This window comes from Protomyctophum parallelum (genome assembly GCF_964188405.1).
Source record: "Protomyctophum parallelum genome assembly, chromosome: 15".
Lineage (NCBI taxonomy): Eukaryota > Metazoa > Chordata > Actinopteri > Myctophiformes > Myctophidae > Protomyctophum > Protomyctophum parallelum.
Genome location: NC_139710.1, coordinates 9448747 through 9464243, shown reverse-complemented (window position 1 = coordinate 9464243; position 15497 = coordinate 9448747). Strand labels below are relative to the sequence as shown.

At 40.6% G+C, this 15497-nt stretch overlaps 1 protein-coding gene across 1 annotated transcript; it reads left to right on the top strand.

Moving 5' to 3' along the window:
* Window positions 1-2402: 2402 nt before the first annotated feature.
* Window positions 2403-15124, top strand: aifm3 (AIF family member 3; the record flags this gene model as incomplete). Its single annotated transcript, XM_083784337.1, has 19 exons — window positions 2403-2433; window positions 6240-6453; window positions 6674-6783; window positions 6961-7070; window positions 7154-7198; window positions 7537-7633; window positions 7906-8018; window positions 8834-8920; window positions 9099-9190; window positions 9291-9421; window positions 10454-10569; window positions 10841-10912; window positions 11201-11264; window positions 12033-12109; window positions 12196-12313; window positions 13285-13383; window positions 13788-13863; window positions 14069-14173; window positions 14740-15124. 19 exons carry the CDS (start codon window positions 2403-2405, stop codon window positions 14780-14782), a joined length of 1800 nt encoding a protein of 599 aa, XP_083640463.1. The 3' UTR covers window positions 14783-15124.
* Window positions 15125-15497: the final 373 nt, after the last annotated feature.

The window sequence follows — 15497 nt, the reverse complement described above, 5'->3', positions numbered from 1 at the left end:
TAATATCCTGCGGTCCGTGCGATATTAGTCTGGTTTATTAACCAGGCTAGGACCGCTGAGCCACGGCCCAGGCCGGATATAGCATTATGTTAACAACCCAGCTAACAGCCCATCTAAATGTAAATTAGACACGCGCGCGCACGCACGCACAACAGATGTTTCTGATTGGTATATCAGGTGCATGGACTCTATCTTTTGTTTCGCCCAGGTCGACGTGGTTTTGAGGTTAAGTTAATGCATAGTTTTTGTGAGAATTGAGTATGAAGGACCCCAATGGAAACAATTAAGCCATAGGCTTTCATGGGTTTATAATCCTCTTAGCAGACCTTGTATTGAACTGGACTTTCCTGTTCTCTTTTTTTCAAACTGTTAATAACATATTCAATCAATCAATCAATCAATCAATCAATCAATCAATCAATCAATCAATCAATCAATCCATCCATCCATCCATCCATCCATCCATCCCATCAGGTGCAGCCTGCCTGAGGTTGGATGCTGAGGACAATGATGAGTGAATAATATACCTTGTTTATCACATACCCATATAGCCTTATTTATTCACAAAGATGCAAATGAATAAATAATTTAAATTACTCACGGTCAACTGGATCTTCCCGTGCAAACAAAATGGTGGTCTGAGGGGCGCTCGCTGGCCTAGTGGTCCAGGCGCATACCAAATAATAGGCTCTGGCCTGACAGCTTTGTGTCTCGTGTTCAAGTCCCGTCCATGACGACCTTTGCTAGCTGCGTGTCTCTCCCCTTCTCTCTCTCCCTCTTCCGTGCCTGCCTTCAATGTAACTATTAATAAAGGCACAAAAGCCAAAAAGAAATCTTTCAAATTAAAAATGGTAGTCTGACTTAGCCTGGATTCAGCCCAAGACCCCGCCCAGATCTCTGAGTGGACTGCATCTCTTAAGCTACAGTCTGATAATCAGGCTAAGTCTGACTGGGAGTTCCTGACCGTGTGGGGAGGGAGTAGGTTGAAAACATGGCTGACCTCATCATAACGTGCGTTCTGTGAGCTATTTCAGTTCAACACACACAGTGGCACTTTAGCTTGCATTAGTCAGCTGACAACTCATCACATCTGGATATATATATATATGCATATCAATATCCGTTTTTGAGCTGTGACAAGAATGACAGATGAGTGTGTGTGTGTGTGTGTGTGTGTGTGTGTGTGTGTGTGTGTGTGTGTGTATGTCTGTCTGTATGTTTGAGCACAACCTATTGACCCTTAAATTGCGGCTGATGCTGATTGGGGTCGCATTTAGGTCACATACTGTAAGACTCCAAGAGAGTCTTCAGACGAGCCACTTCAGGAGACCCATTTGAGGGAAGTTGTATTTATGCAACGCAGTTTCGGGAGAAGAGACCTCCTTCCGCTTGACCTTAACCACTCCTCCCTCCTTATCAACAACTCCTCCCTCCTCATCAAACTCACCTGCCTTTCATTATCACCCGGCCAATCCCCGGTGCAATCACCACAGTATAAATACACCTGCGATCTCTCAACCAAGTTGTTTGTTCTGCTCCACGACAGACCAAACATGGGTTGTGAGTACTGCACTTGTAGATCGGCTATTTTCACTATTCTTCAAAATCGCCATCCTCCTCCACCCCAACCTCCTCCTTCCGCCTCGATTCTCTAGGAATCCAGGGGGGGAAGTGACGGAGCAGAGACGACCAACCGCTCATTCCGAGTACAGCTCCAGAGACTACGCCCCCACCCTGAGTCTCGCCCTACCTTCTCACCCACCTCATTCCACTCCGCATTCATCTCATTCTGTTTCAATAAACTGTTAATCTTGAGCGAAGGTGTGGTCTCTTACTAAGTGAAATTGGCATTAGGAACCCGTTGCGACATCGACCCCAGGCAGAGTTTGAACCAGGGTTCGAATATGTATATAGGCTAGCTACACACGTGTGTGTGTGTGTGTATATATATATGCCTATATATACTGTATACTATATACAATACAGGATTGTCATCTTACAGACTTACAATAAATGCACAGAATCTCTGTATGTCTGTATAGTTCACGTATCTCGAGAACCAACCGACTTCAAATTTGGTCGGTCGGTATAGTGTATGTGTGTATATATATATATATATGTCGGTATAGTGTGTCTGTGTGTGTATATATATATATATATATATAGTTATAGTTATATTATATATTGTTATATATATATTGTTATATGTCTGTCACTTATGCATACAGGTTATGTGGACAAGGTGACGTGTGCGATGGCCAGCCTGGACCTGCAGGTACTCATACCCCCCCTCAAGCGTTATCGTTACCTCCCAACCAAGCAGCCCAGCAGAGGGATCTGACCCCTCCTCCTCTCCCTGGGTTTCCCTCAGCCAGGTCTCCTGGTTCAACCCTGGGTCCACCATGGGAGGATGTTTCTCCAAACCCAAGCCAGGTGACAAACCCTTTTCTTGCCTTGTATTCTCACTCATCCTACCCAAGATTATGTTTTTTTTTTTTCAGTGCAGACCCTTATTTTGAAGGCCACAGGGTCCAGTGCAGACCCTTTTTCAGTGCAGACCCTTATTTTGAAGGCCACAGGGTCCCAGGCCGTAAACTGGAAGTATAAACAATGGCTGTGTACAGTGCCACACGATTGCTTGTTTTGACCAAACAGATAAATGCATTTAATAAATCTATTCACATTGATTTGGAATTGGAATGGGAGTTTTCACTTGCACATTTCCTGTTGCAATAATGTTCAGCAAGAGAATGTATTTCCATTGCAATGCAATTATGATCACGGGGCAGCCTGTGCCCTATAGAGCCTAACCTGAAGTTAACAATGCACACACACACACTGATATCTGTTTTGACAGTTGCTTCTATTTAATATAGTTGGCCAGTTTGGAAATAACTATTTGGGAGGGTTGTGGGTTTCATATTTGTATAATGGTAGTATCTGAATGAATTCCTGAACATAGACATTGCAATGATTGTTGTGCACCTGTCTCTCCTCTCCAGTGCTGGCACGCCTGTACCCAAGTACTGTAGAGGAGAGGGGTGTTTTCTGTTTTATATTGTAGCCTTTCTAATTGTAGGCCTAAATGTGTGAGTAAAGTGGTGCCTGAAATATGAAATGGAAATGGTTTAAGTAATGATGTAATTGTATATAACTTATGGGCCTTTATAGTTTGCCTGGTTTAAAATGGTGGCTGCATCTGCAGACAGTTTTGGTTTGGGCAAGCTACGAGAGCTGCTGTCGGCCCTTCGTGGTCGTGGAACAGGTGTAGCTCTTAAAAGTTAGCTATAGGTTGCTGTTCGTTTAACCTTTTGCCTGTGTTCTTATTTTGATGTGCTATTTTTGGACAGATCTGTCACTGTGAATATTATTGCACTGCCTGGTTGGTGTTTGGATTGTTTTTGGTAAATAAAAAAACAACAAACTTGTTTGGACAGTTGTCTGACTCATGGAGCCTTGCCCGTCCGGTGAAACTTTACAATCACCTGTGGAAAGGCTTGTGTTAAAATTGTCTATGCAGTTATTCTCACATAGCCAGACAATTAGAAATATCTGCGTACTGGTACATCTGGTGACAATGTGAATTCACTGAATGGGTTAAGACTAGATGGAAACAATGATCAGAATTGGGTTTCAAAGCAGTAGCCTTAGTAGCCATGGTTTGTTACTGCTGGTTTTTTCCTGTGTTTAATTAATTTAGATGTATCATCATCAGTAGGCTGAGATTTATGTTCTTCTGGCAGTGTGCAGGCGCTTAGGGAATACCCCTTCAATGGGAACACCCATACTATGGGAATGCTTACAAGCTGGATGGGGGAGCACTCATTGAACATCCTGCATATGTTTTGGACAGGGAAGAACTTGTTTTGTTCCACATACTATAATGTAGTTTTGAAACAAGCACGGACACAAAAAGGCCATCGGCTGCCTGGTGCATACAATTTAGATGCTCATAATGAAACGTACCTTAGTTACGTCACCATCAACAGCCAATAAGGAAGTTTAAGGAACCACCATTCTTACCCCAACATACTGTACCGTACCTTAATAGTTACGTTACCAAGAACGGTGGTCCCTTATTGGCCGGTGGATTACACCAACATACACATTACATACCAAGCCTATCGCAGTACTTGCACGCTCTGCTTGTGCAGAGCGTAAGTAAACGTATAGAAACTGTCTTTTAACTCTAGATAGCCCTCTCTTTCTTCTCCTGCAGTAGTCACTGCTATGATTTTCCATTGATTTTAATTAAGACTTGCTCAGCAGGTGAAAATTCCAGACAGATTACTGTGTAAGAACCGGATCGTCAGCACATTTTTCCAGGCGAAGAGATAAAGTCGGCTGTAGTGAGAAAGGTTTACACAGCCCTTATTTTATGTACAATATTTAAACCCAAATGCAGAGCATCAGATGTAGTCTAAAATGTCTCTATGGCTCCCAATTGACAGGCTTATATATAACGTTGTCATGGTAAGAAAAAATGTAATTGTAAACAGAATGCTGCTTTGGTGCTTCCATGTCTAAGCTCAATTTGGTTGTGGTGGTGGGATGTTGAGGTGGTTTGTATTACCTGTGTCCTCTTAATTTAATGTTTTGTGGCTTGGGTTAATTTATTCACCTGTAATGCTGATGTAATGGTGCTGCGCCTGCTTCTATACTAAAAATCACACCCGTGTGAAATGAGGGGCACTCTTGTCATCGTACATCAATTTATTTGTACACCCCAGCTCGTTTGTCCACCATGGGGGGTAGAGCTTTCAGCCGCTCTGCCCCTCGCCTCTGGAACAGCCTTCCCCCCGACATCCGAAACATGGACTCACTCCCCACCTTCAAATCCCACCTCAAAACTCACCTTTTCAGACAAGCCTACTCCCACCTTGAGTAGAAGTCTGCTGCAGGCCTTTTGTGTGTTTTTTAAACTTGCTGTATTTTTAAACTTGCTTTATTGTTTTGTATTTTTCTGTTTTGTTAGGCGACCTTGAGTGACCTGAAAGGCGCCATATAAATAAAATGTATTATTATTATTATTATTATTATTATGTTAGCGTACATTTGACATTTCTACATAAGGTACATATGGTGGTCCTTTATTGGTCAAGCGCTCCCACCAACATGTGATTGGTTAGGCGATTTGCTCGTTTACATAATTATGGCGTAAGTTTTCCCTTCAATGTCAATGGCATTTAATGTTTTGATGTAAAATTTACGTCATATTTAGCGGAATTCTGACGCCATTTCTCAGTTCATTGGCAATATGGCAAATATTTAGACGTGTGGGGACAAGATTTAGCGGACATTTGACCTGAATTCCCCTTTTATTGTCAATGGAAAATCTTGAGACATGTGGGGACAAAAGCTGTTTATAGAAGGGGACCCAGACCTGTGTGAAGTGAGGGGCGCTCTTATCATCATACATCATCTCATTCCGGCCAATCACAATTTGTGTCCTCACCTTTGTCATCAATGTTTGTGTTACGCAATGTTTTGTTTAACTATGACGTAAAATTGTCCATTCATTGTCAATGGGAATTTAATGTTTGTGTAGGACAGAATTTGCACCGGATTTGAGGCCGAATTTGAGGCCAAATCTCAGTGGTGGGAATTTAAGGCAGAATTTGAGGCCAAACCCTCAGTGGTGGGAGGAATCGATCTGAATTTGAACACATGCAGACATTGACAATAAATTCCTGGGGAGTGTGGTTGCCTAAATAGGGAATATAATACATAATTGTGATGTCACTGTATATTGTCCAATCATATGAGGGTAAAAAGGTGTATAAATAATACACTTTTTTTTGCCTCAAATTTGAGGCGCCAAATTTGAGGTGCCGAAGAATGCTCATGTATGGAGCCAAAATTTGCCGCTGTGATTGTGAGCATCTCATAATGAGTGTGCCACAGGGGACACCCGTTAAGTGGCAGACTTATAGAGAAATGTCATCAGACATTGCGCAACACTCATAATGATTGGTTGGATCGGCGGTGCGACGTTGGTGTGAGCTAGGGCCCAAACTCTAGGATGTGCTGAACCTCTAGTATTAACAAAAACTTTAAATAATTCAAATTAGTTTTATGCTGATGAGGAGTGAGGTTAACTAAATGTTTTAAGTATGATTCTATTGTTAAACAGTGTTGTTGCCAAAGTTTAGGAGCAGCAACAGAAAACCTGGCCATAGGAGTGGGGAGCAATTTGTGAGAGGATGTGCTTTGTGTAACAACATGTCTGTGTTGTACAGTTGAAGTTAAGGTGGAACTATCCCTCCTGGAGAAAGAAAAAGAGGTGGATGGAATGTCACCCAATGGCAAGGCAAGCCCCTTTGCTGACTGCAGACCAAATGGGGCCCTGGGACATGGTTCTGATGAAGACTCTGCACCCCCGCGTCTTTACCACAAACCACGAGACTATGTGGAGGCCTCTGTCTGCCATGTTAAAGATCTGGAAAATGGACAGTAAGAAATTAATGAAAAAATAATTTGTTGGGAAGGCGTCTTAATGCATAGGACACTGCACATTCTCTCTCACATACACACACACACACACACACACACACACACACACACACACACACACACACACACACACACACACACACACACACACACACACACACACACACACACACACACACACACACACACACACAGATATCTCTCTGTGCATTCTTGACAGGATGCGAGAAGTTGACTTGGGAAGTGGCAGAGCTTTGCTAATCAAAGAACATGGAGAGTTCTCAGCCATTGGTCACAAGTGTCCCCATTATGGCGCACCACTGGTCAAAGGTGAATACGTTTAATTTAAAATAATTTCTGTGTAGTACAGAGGAAGCACAGAACAGGAATTTACCACTTATATTTTACATTCAACCATTAAAGCCTAATTGATACATTGATCTGGTATTTAATCTGTTATTTGTTGTGGGTTAAAGTAATAAAGGTTTGTCATGTTTGTCATTCCAGGTGTTTTGTCAAAAGGTCACGTACGCTGTCCCTGGCATGGCGCTTGTTTCAGTATTGCAACAGGAGACATTGAGGACTTCCCTGGCCTGGACAGCCTGCCTACCTTTCAGGTGACCTTCCCCACTGTCTTTCACATTCTGTGCCTTAACATCATGGTAAAAGTGTACACATCGTTCATGTCTGTTTTCTTTAGGTCAGAGTTGAAAAGGATAAGGTGATCATTCGTGCAAACAAACAGGTAAAACAACAAAAGCGGTTACTGTTTTGTCTGTTTTTGTCTGCCTTTTATTTTTCAACTTTTACTAATCTTGTATTTAAGGTTTGTTTGTCTTGTTTTCTGTTGTCCTTTTTCTTTGGGGTGAAAATTCAATGTGTTGAATTTGGGTTTATTTAAGAGAAGCTGTTAATGTTAATTATTATTTTTCAAACTCTATTTCAATAATGCTTCTGTGAAAAAAACCAATAAACAAAGTTATAAAAAAACAACAACAACAAAAGCGGTTTGGGACAATTTGAGGAATTTATTCCAGAAAATAAACAAATCCACTGATTTCAAGATCTTGCAAATATTTCTAGGCTCTTCAGTCACAGAAGAGGTCAAAGCCCATGGCACGGTGTTCAGCAGTCATTAACTCTAACACAGGCTTCAGCCACATTCTTATCATTGGCTCAGGTCAGTTACATTTGTGTGTGTGTGTGTGTGTGTGTGTGTGTGTGTGTGTGTGCGCACGTGCGTGCGTGTATATACTGTATATATATATATATATATATATATATAACTTTTCTTTTTGACCATTTCCTGCACTCCCATGACTACAAGAATGAGGATATGATTAGGTTTGATTAGATTCTCATTGTTGACTTTTTGCTTGAGAGGCTATGGTTATACTTTATGTCTCTCTGTAATACAATCCTGCTTTTTGTGATGAACTGATTTGTCATCAGGTCCAGCAGGACTGGTGTGTGCAGAGACATTAAGGCAAGAGGGCTTCACTGATCGCATTGTCATATGCACCGTGGACAAACATCCACCTTATGACAGGCCTAAACTGAGTAAGGTTTGTACAGAGACCCAGAGCACACCACTCAGAGTATGTTTCTCAATATATAATATCTAATAATTATGTTATTGCTTTCGTCAATTATAAGACAAGTGCTCTTGGGAATCAAATACACTCGATAGTACCAAAGATTTGCTGAAAACCTGTGGATACAATATTAAATCAAAAGGAATCTAAAATCACACATCAATCACAAATCACAAATAAAAGTTATAAAGCTTTAATGTTGATTATTTGGAGCCCTGCATTTTTAGTTTTGGATGCAATTCACAAATCAAGCATCTTCTCTAAAGATTTATGAACAGTACTCCATGATCATATATTTGACAAGAAATGTAAGTTGATTGATTTACTGATTGAAGTAAATAAATACGCACTCATATTGCTGCTAAAGGTTTTTCCTTTACTTTTTTTTACTTTTTATGCCCAGTATTATCTTGCTGTTACAGTATATTATTGTTATTATTGTGAGCATGTCACACTAACATTGTGCTGCTTGTACTTGTATGAGTGAGTGAGAGTGACAAATAAACCCCTTTATCTGTATATTCTTCTGACCTGTTATAGTTTAGTCCTACATTGGCTAAGCTAATTGTCTCGCTTGTAGATGGCATGGCCATACATTATGGTTTGTTATCCTTGAGATAGCATTCCTGGACAATGTTTTTGTTGAGTCAGAAATTTCAGTGGCAGATTAATATTGTTGTAATGTACCTTCTATGTTTTGAAAATGTCAACAAATTTATATTTGAAAGGCTATGAACTAACAAACGTGCACACTGTTACACCGTGACTAACTTTCTTTCCTTCAGTCCCTAGAAAGCACAGCAGAGCAATTGAGACTTCGCTCCACTGATTTCCTCCAGAGTCATGACATTGAATTGCTCACAGAGACAGAGGTAATAAGAGATCATGCCAAGCACAGTTGGTTTCTTTCATTTCAGTAAATAAAAATGATGTGTGTCAAATTAAAGTGTTTGTTATATAACCATACATTTTCAATCATTTCAATTTCACTTCCTCAACTGGTTGAATTGAAAAGGAATATATTGACCCCAATATTATTATTAATGGTAGGTTTTGGCAGTTGATGTCAAAACACGGACTGTGACTTTTCAAGATGGCTTGAAGATGGAATACAGGAAACTCTTCATTGCTACAGGAAACCAGTGAGGAAAATCTTTGCCAAAATACATTGTTCTTGTAGTCAGTATTACCATAATGAATGAATGTACTGATACTTGATTGCTTCTGTCTTTTGCTTGAAAGACCCAAACCAATGAACTACAAAGGCAAGGATATTGAGAATGTATTTCATCTCAGGACACCTGAAGATGCAAACAGCATAGCCAGGCTGGCCAACAACAAGAATGCCGTGATTGTGGGAACAGGATTTATCGGTGAGAATAAATTACACATTTTAGAAAGTAATAGTAATCTATCTATAAATGCACAGAATCTCTGTGTTTCCCACATATCTCGAGAACCGTCAAACCAATCCTCTGCAATTGGCATGTGTATTGCCGGGGACCCAAGGGAGTGATGTGCCCACCGGGAAGTCCATCGGATGAGCATTTGTCCAGAAATCCTATATTAAAATTGGTTTAAGGGAGGACCGGCCGGAAGGCAGGCGGACGGACTACTACCACATCACGCTAACTCAGACATAACCCTAATCAAACCCCATACGCCCATATATAGGCAGGACCACAGCCATGCCACTCTGACTCAGACATAACCATAAACAAACACAATATGCCTATAATTATAGGCATATGGAAATCTGGTTGTCCGGAGTCACGGATCTTCCATAAGGACTCGAGGAAGTGCGTGCCCACTGCTGAGTTGTTCGAATATGCGGTTGTCCAGAACTGCCAATCTGACCGATATGTCCATATATGGGCAGAACTTTGTTGATGCTACTCATATGTTGAGTTTACTTGGCAGTGCCTGGGCTGGTATCAAACCTTGTGACTCAAAGTGGAGCACTCTATACCGACCAAGCTACCCAGGCAGGCACACACCGTGTTAATTACTGTTTACTACATGGAATTAGTGAGACAAAAATATAACCAAGCAAAAGTATACTGTTTAAGGGAACATTTTGCAAAGTTGTATTGTATGTTGGCGTCTCTTGCTCTACTGAAGAGAGCAGATTTCCTGCTTAGATATTGTAAGAAGGAGATAGAAGAGTTGAAGTATAAGTAAGAGGGACCGGCAACATACATAGAGATAGATTGTGATGCAAAATGGGTCGGCACCTTTTCGTTTTATTATGTTTTTATTTTGTCACTTAAGTTTATAATTATATTATTACAAACTTAATCCACTCTTTTTGTGTTGGCTGAGGGCCTCATATTCTGAATTATATCGATATATATAGATGGTATAATAACATAGGACCTACTGTTTATTCTCTTTGTTGTTGCCAGGTATGGAGGTGGCTGCTGCACTCACTGACAAGGCTCACTCTGTTTCTATCATTGGGATAGAACCAGTGCCATTTAAGAAAGCTCTTGGGGAGAAAGTAGGGAAAGCAATAATGAAGGTAGGGAAGCACCCCTGGGAAATCAAGTTGTGCAGGACAAGAACTACCTCAGCATTCTCTCTGCAGAACAAACTAAACTACCATTTAAAATGCAGATCATGTTCTACAGCTCAATATACCACAAAAGGAATGCAAATATACTCATTGACACAGATCATGCAGACAGGTGGACATTAAGGACACCGTACATTCTCCCCCTCTGAGATATGTGGAAGAAACCTGTTGTTGTCAACCTAATTATCTGTGGTTTTGTAACTGTGGTGTGTTACAGCTGTTTGAGACCCAAAGAGTGAAGTTCTACATGTTGAACGAGGTGTCGGAGATGATAGGCCATCATGGACAGGTATTCAGAAAGTGAGAAACACTGCATGACATGGTGCTCAATATCTTCTCTTGCTCAATCCATAGCATTTGAAATGGGCAAGTGCAGGTGAAGTATGTACAATAGTGTGCCAGGAAACAGTAGATGATTATCAGACAAGATTAATGGTACAAATACTCAATTTGGGGTGTAATTCAATTACACTCAATTGGAAATAATCTCAATTTTGTCCTCAAGAACTGAAAGCTGTGTAATCTGTAATCTATACATCTTCACTACATGACAAAGCTCTTTGTCTTTCTGTTTTAGTTGAAAGAAGTGGTACTGAAAAGTGGAAAGGTCCTACGGGCAGACGTGTGCGTCATTGGTACAGGTGATGCACTTTCATTATGGGTATTACATTTAATTATAATACTTGAAAGGTGCGCTCAATATAGCACAAATCTCCACCAGGAAGCATAACCTAATAATAATAAACATGTATGCAATTTCTACCTGCAACTATATGTGTGTGCACGAGCGGACCGTTGCAATTGACTAGTCAGTTGCATATTCATAGATAAATCGATAACCTGGAGGGAAAGGTGCCTAGTTTCGGTCCATAGGGGGGATGAGTATCCCATAGTCTGTAGTAATATCTGTGAATATTACGATTTACGATTATGACGTACAGAAGTTATCTTTTAACAGGTTAACTGCCTACATTTAAAGTTACCTTTGAACAGCCACTGCACCGACCGCTGAGTTGCTTGTCATGAAAATCCACTTCAAAACGGTGTAATCGCTTGTTGAAAAGTGCCGACCACAACAACAGAACGAAGCAGAAAGCGCTCTGCACCGTTCAGCCACCTCCATTGTAATGAATAGGGACTCAATTTCCCATAATAAATTAATTTTTGGTGCTTTTCTGCTTTTATTGGATAGTAGGCCTACAGTTGAATTTGACAGGAAACAGGGAGAGAGAGATTGGGAGAAGTACCATTGGTACTTTTACTGATTAAAGTACAATTATTATTTTTGCCTGGCCTACTGTCAGCATGCACAGTATGTATGCTGACAGAATATGATGCTGATCGCCTTAGTAGATCAGTTTGGTCACTATACTTTTTTGTAATGAGTGATGACTATGATGTTTCTGCAGGATGCATTCCTGCTACCAGCTTCCTGAAACAAAGCGGAATTCACATGGACTCCAAGGGCTTTATCACTGTCAACAAGGTACTCTGGAAAGAACAGCCGAGTATACACAAATGTTTAGTTTCCAATGTTGTTGAATCCATTGGTTTGTTTGAACTGTCTCCCAGATGATGCAGACAAATGTTGACGGTGTGTTTGCTGGAGGAGATGTGGTGATGTTTCCCTTCCTGCCGCGCAGCAATAAGAAGGTGAACATCCCTCACTGGCAGATGGCCCATGTCCATGGTGAGTGTTTGGTTTATAGTACATCCCTCACTGGCAGATGGCCCATGTCCATGGTGAGTGTTTGGTTTATCATCCCTCACTGGCAGATGTCCCATGTCCATGGTGAGTGTTTGGTTTATACTTTGTCATATGGTGGTGTTGCGCTGTAAAAAAGCTGATATGCAATTTTTGACACATGACACCACGTCACCACCATCATACAACAGAGTATAAGTTCAGCATTATATATCCTATCTACAGCATTAAATGAGGGTTACACATGTAACTATATTATGAATTCTAGTGGATGACTGCCAGAGGCAGTACTTCATTTTTAAATGTATCCAACTGTCAAAATGGTTAACACCAAGCGAGGTGGACTGGAAATGAATCTGCATTAAACACTGCCTCTGGTGGTCAGGGAAAATGAAACAGAACAGTTTTGTAGCCCAGACTATTATGGGAACATCTTAATTTATCAGTTCATACTCATACTTTCTTTTTCTTTTCTTGTTTGAGCGGTGCAGCCACTCCTATGCACAGCTCTGTGTGTAGGTGTGTTTGAGTGGTGCAGCCACTCCTATGCACAGCTTTGTGTGTAGGTGTGTTTGAGCACGGAATATGTTTGTAACACGGAATGTGATGATTTGATTGGCTTTGATTTGTATGATGACGTTGAACTTGTCATCATCATACATCACGAATGTGATTTTTGAGGGGCGCTATAGCCCCTCCTACATTCAGCTATAGTGTCGATTTTTGTCCTAAAACAAACATTAAATGCAATTGACAATGAATGGAGAAATTACATCATATGTACTGTAGACGAGAAAATTGGTATTTTTGTCCTACACATATACCCATTAACAATGAAGCAATATATGATAAGAGCGCCCCTCACTTCACACAGGCCGGCGTGATGTTTTACTTCACAGACACTGTTAAGGGATTTTGTAAAGCAGTTTCTATGCTGTGTTGTGTTTAATTTACAGGGAGAGTGGCAGCTCTCAGTATGATGGGCAGAGCCACAGAAATCAAAACTGTGCCTTATTTCTGGACAGCCATGTTTGGCAAAAGCATACGCTATGCAGGTAAATGGAATTTTGTTCCCAGGAAAAAAAGAGAATGCAGATTAGTGTAACTAAACTGAGATTTGATCAATTGAATGTATTACAAATATGCTTTACAATAGCAGTTATGAATCTTATGATCTAAAGCAGGGGTCTCAAATTCAACTTGGAGTGCTGTGATTTTTGTATTTTTTATGTGTTTATGAGGTGACAGTACTTCATTAGACCCCTTGGTGTGGTTGTTATGTGCAATGAGCAATAGACTGACTGGGAATTTGAGACCCCTGAAAACTTGTGTTTGATGGATCTCTCCTGGGTTTCTGTTAAACCTTTAGTTTCCACACTGCCCTCTAGCTGTGAAATGTTTTCCTCTTTCTTTTTGCTGTTTATAATTATGTAAAGTGGAGTGGTTTCTGATTGCAAAGGTTATGGGGAAGGCTTTGATGATGTCATTATCCAAGGAGATCTGGATGAACTGAAGTTTGTGGCATTTTATACCAGGTAAGGATAAACTGTATTTAAACTAGGCCTGTTAAGTCTTTATGTACTGGCAGTCCATACGTACTGGCATTCATATTTTTAAATTCATCGTAGTGTCCTCACTATATTTAGCCTTATGTGTAACAGTGTTGTTTTATGCTTAATTTATACTCTGTTTTTTAACCGGGCATAGGCTAAATCGGGTTTTAATCTGCCATATCTATAGGAGTGAGGAGGTAGTTGCTGTGGCCAGCATGAACTATGATCCTATTGTGTCCCGTGTGGCAGAGGTCTTAGGATCTGGAAAGACGATTAAGAAACGAGATGTAGAGTAAGTACATTTCCAAGTCTTAAATCTGGTCATGGTTACAATGGTGGTACTGTAAAGAAAAGCTGTAAGTCAAATATTATCTCACCCTGACAGGACACACCAAAGAGACATGTACAGGCCTTGTGACTTTGATCACATGCAAAGTATTGTACAAGTCTAACTTACCATAGTTTGGCATACTCTAACTACAGTATAGTTATGTGTAAAATGTACCATTGAGCGTTCATTTTGGAGTAAAATTAACACATGTTTTTGAAAATATTTAAAATAAACATTTAGTGAAAATTAAAATGTTATATTTATGTATGAAAATGTGTCAATTATATATAACAGTCTGATAATGATTACTCCACTCCAATATATTTGTATTTAATATTTTCTACAGTATTTGTCACTGTGTTCAGATGCTTTCATATCCACTTCTCTCATGTTTATCATTTTCTATTGTGCACACAAAATGAAGGATGTTAACTAGGCAAGTATGATGTATCATGTCTGAATCTCTTTAATATGCATTCAATGCTGAGATCCATATGAAACTAAAAGCTGTTTTCTGTCCTCTGCAGGACGGGAGACATTTCTTGGTTGATTGACAAAGGCTCTCAATGAGCACTCACCTGAAGATCTCTATGTTGCAGAGGTCTTATCTACTGGACACTTAACTACAGACACTTAAAGGCCAATTTATGCTTCAGTGAAAAAGTGATATGACATGTTGCTCAACAAATATGTCATTTTTGTTATGTGACATCTCACATAGCACTTTTATTTCCCGGCGAAGCTTAGCTTAGCCTTCATGGTGCTGAGATACTGAGGAGCTATCCTGTTCTGGGCAGGCATACAGTATGCACTCTGAGGAACCCTCGCTGCAGTGGGTCTGTTTGAGACACACTCAGCTGAAGACAAGACTGAGATGGAGCGTGAATTTGTTTCTAAGAGACATTTAAAGGTGATGGTAAGTCATCTTACACATCGTTGCTGTCAGGCGGATATCTCATATGTCTAAAACTGTTACTTTTCAGAATTCAACTAGGTAAAACAGGAATTGCCCTGTTATAGTTATAGTTAAAAAACCCTCCCTCGACCCAGACAACCTGTCCAACTACAGGCCCATCTCAAACCTCCCATTCCTATCCAAGATTCTAGAGAAGATTGTGTCCACCCAACTCCAAACCCACCTTAACCACAATAACCTCAGCGAAAAATTCCAATCAGGCTTCCGTTCTGCCCACAGCACAGAAACCGCACTAGTGAGGGTCACTAATGACCTCCTGATGGCGGCAGACGCAGGCTCCCCCTCTCTGCTGATCCTCCTGGACCTCAC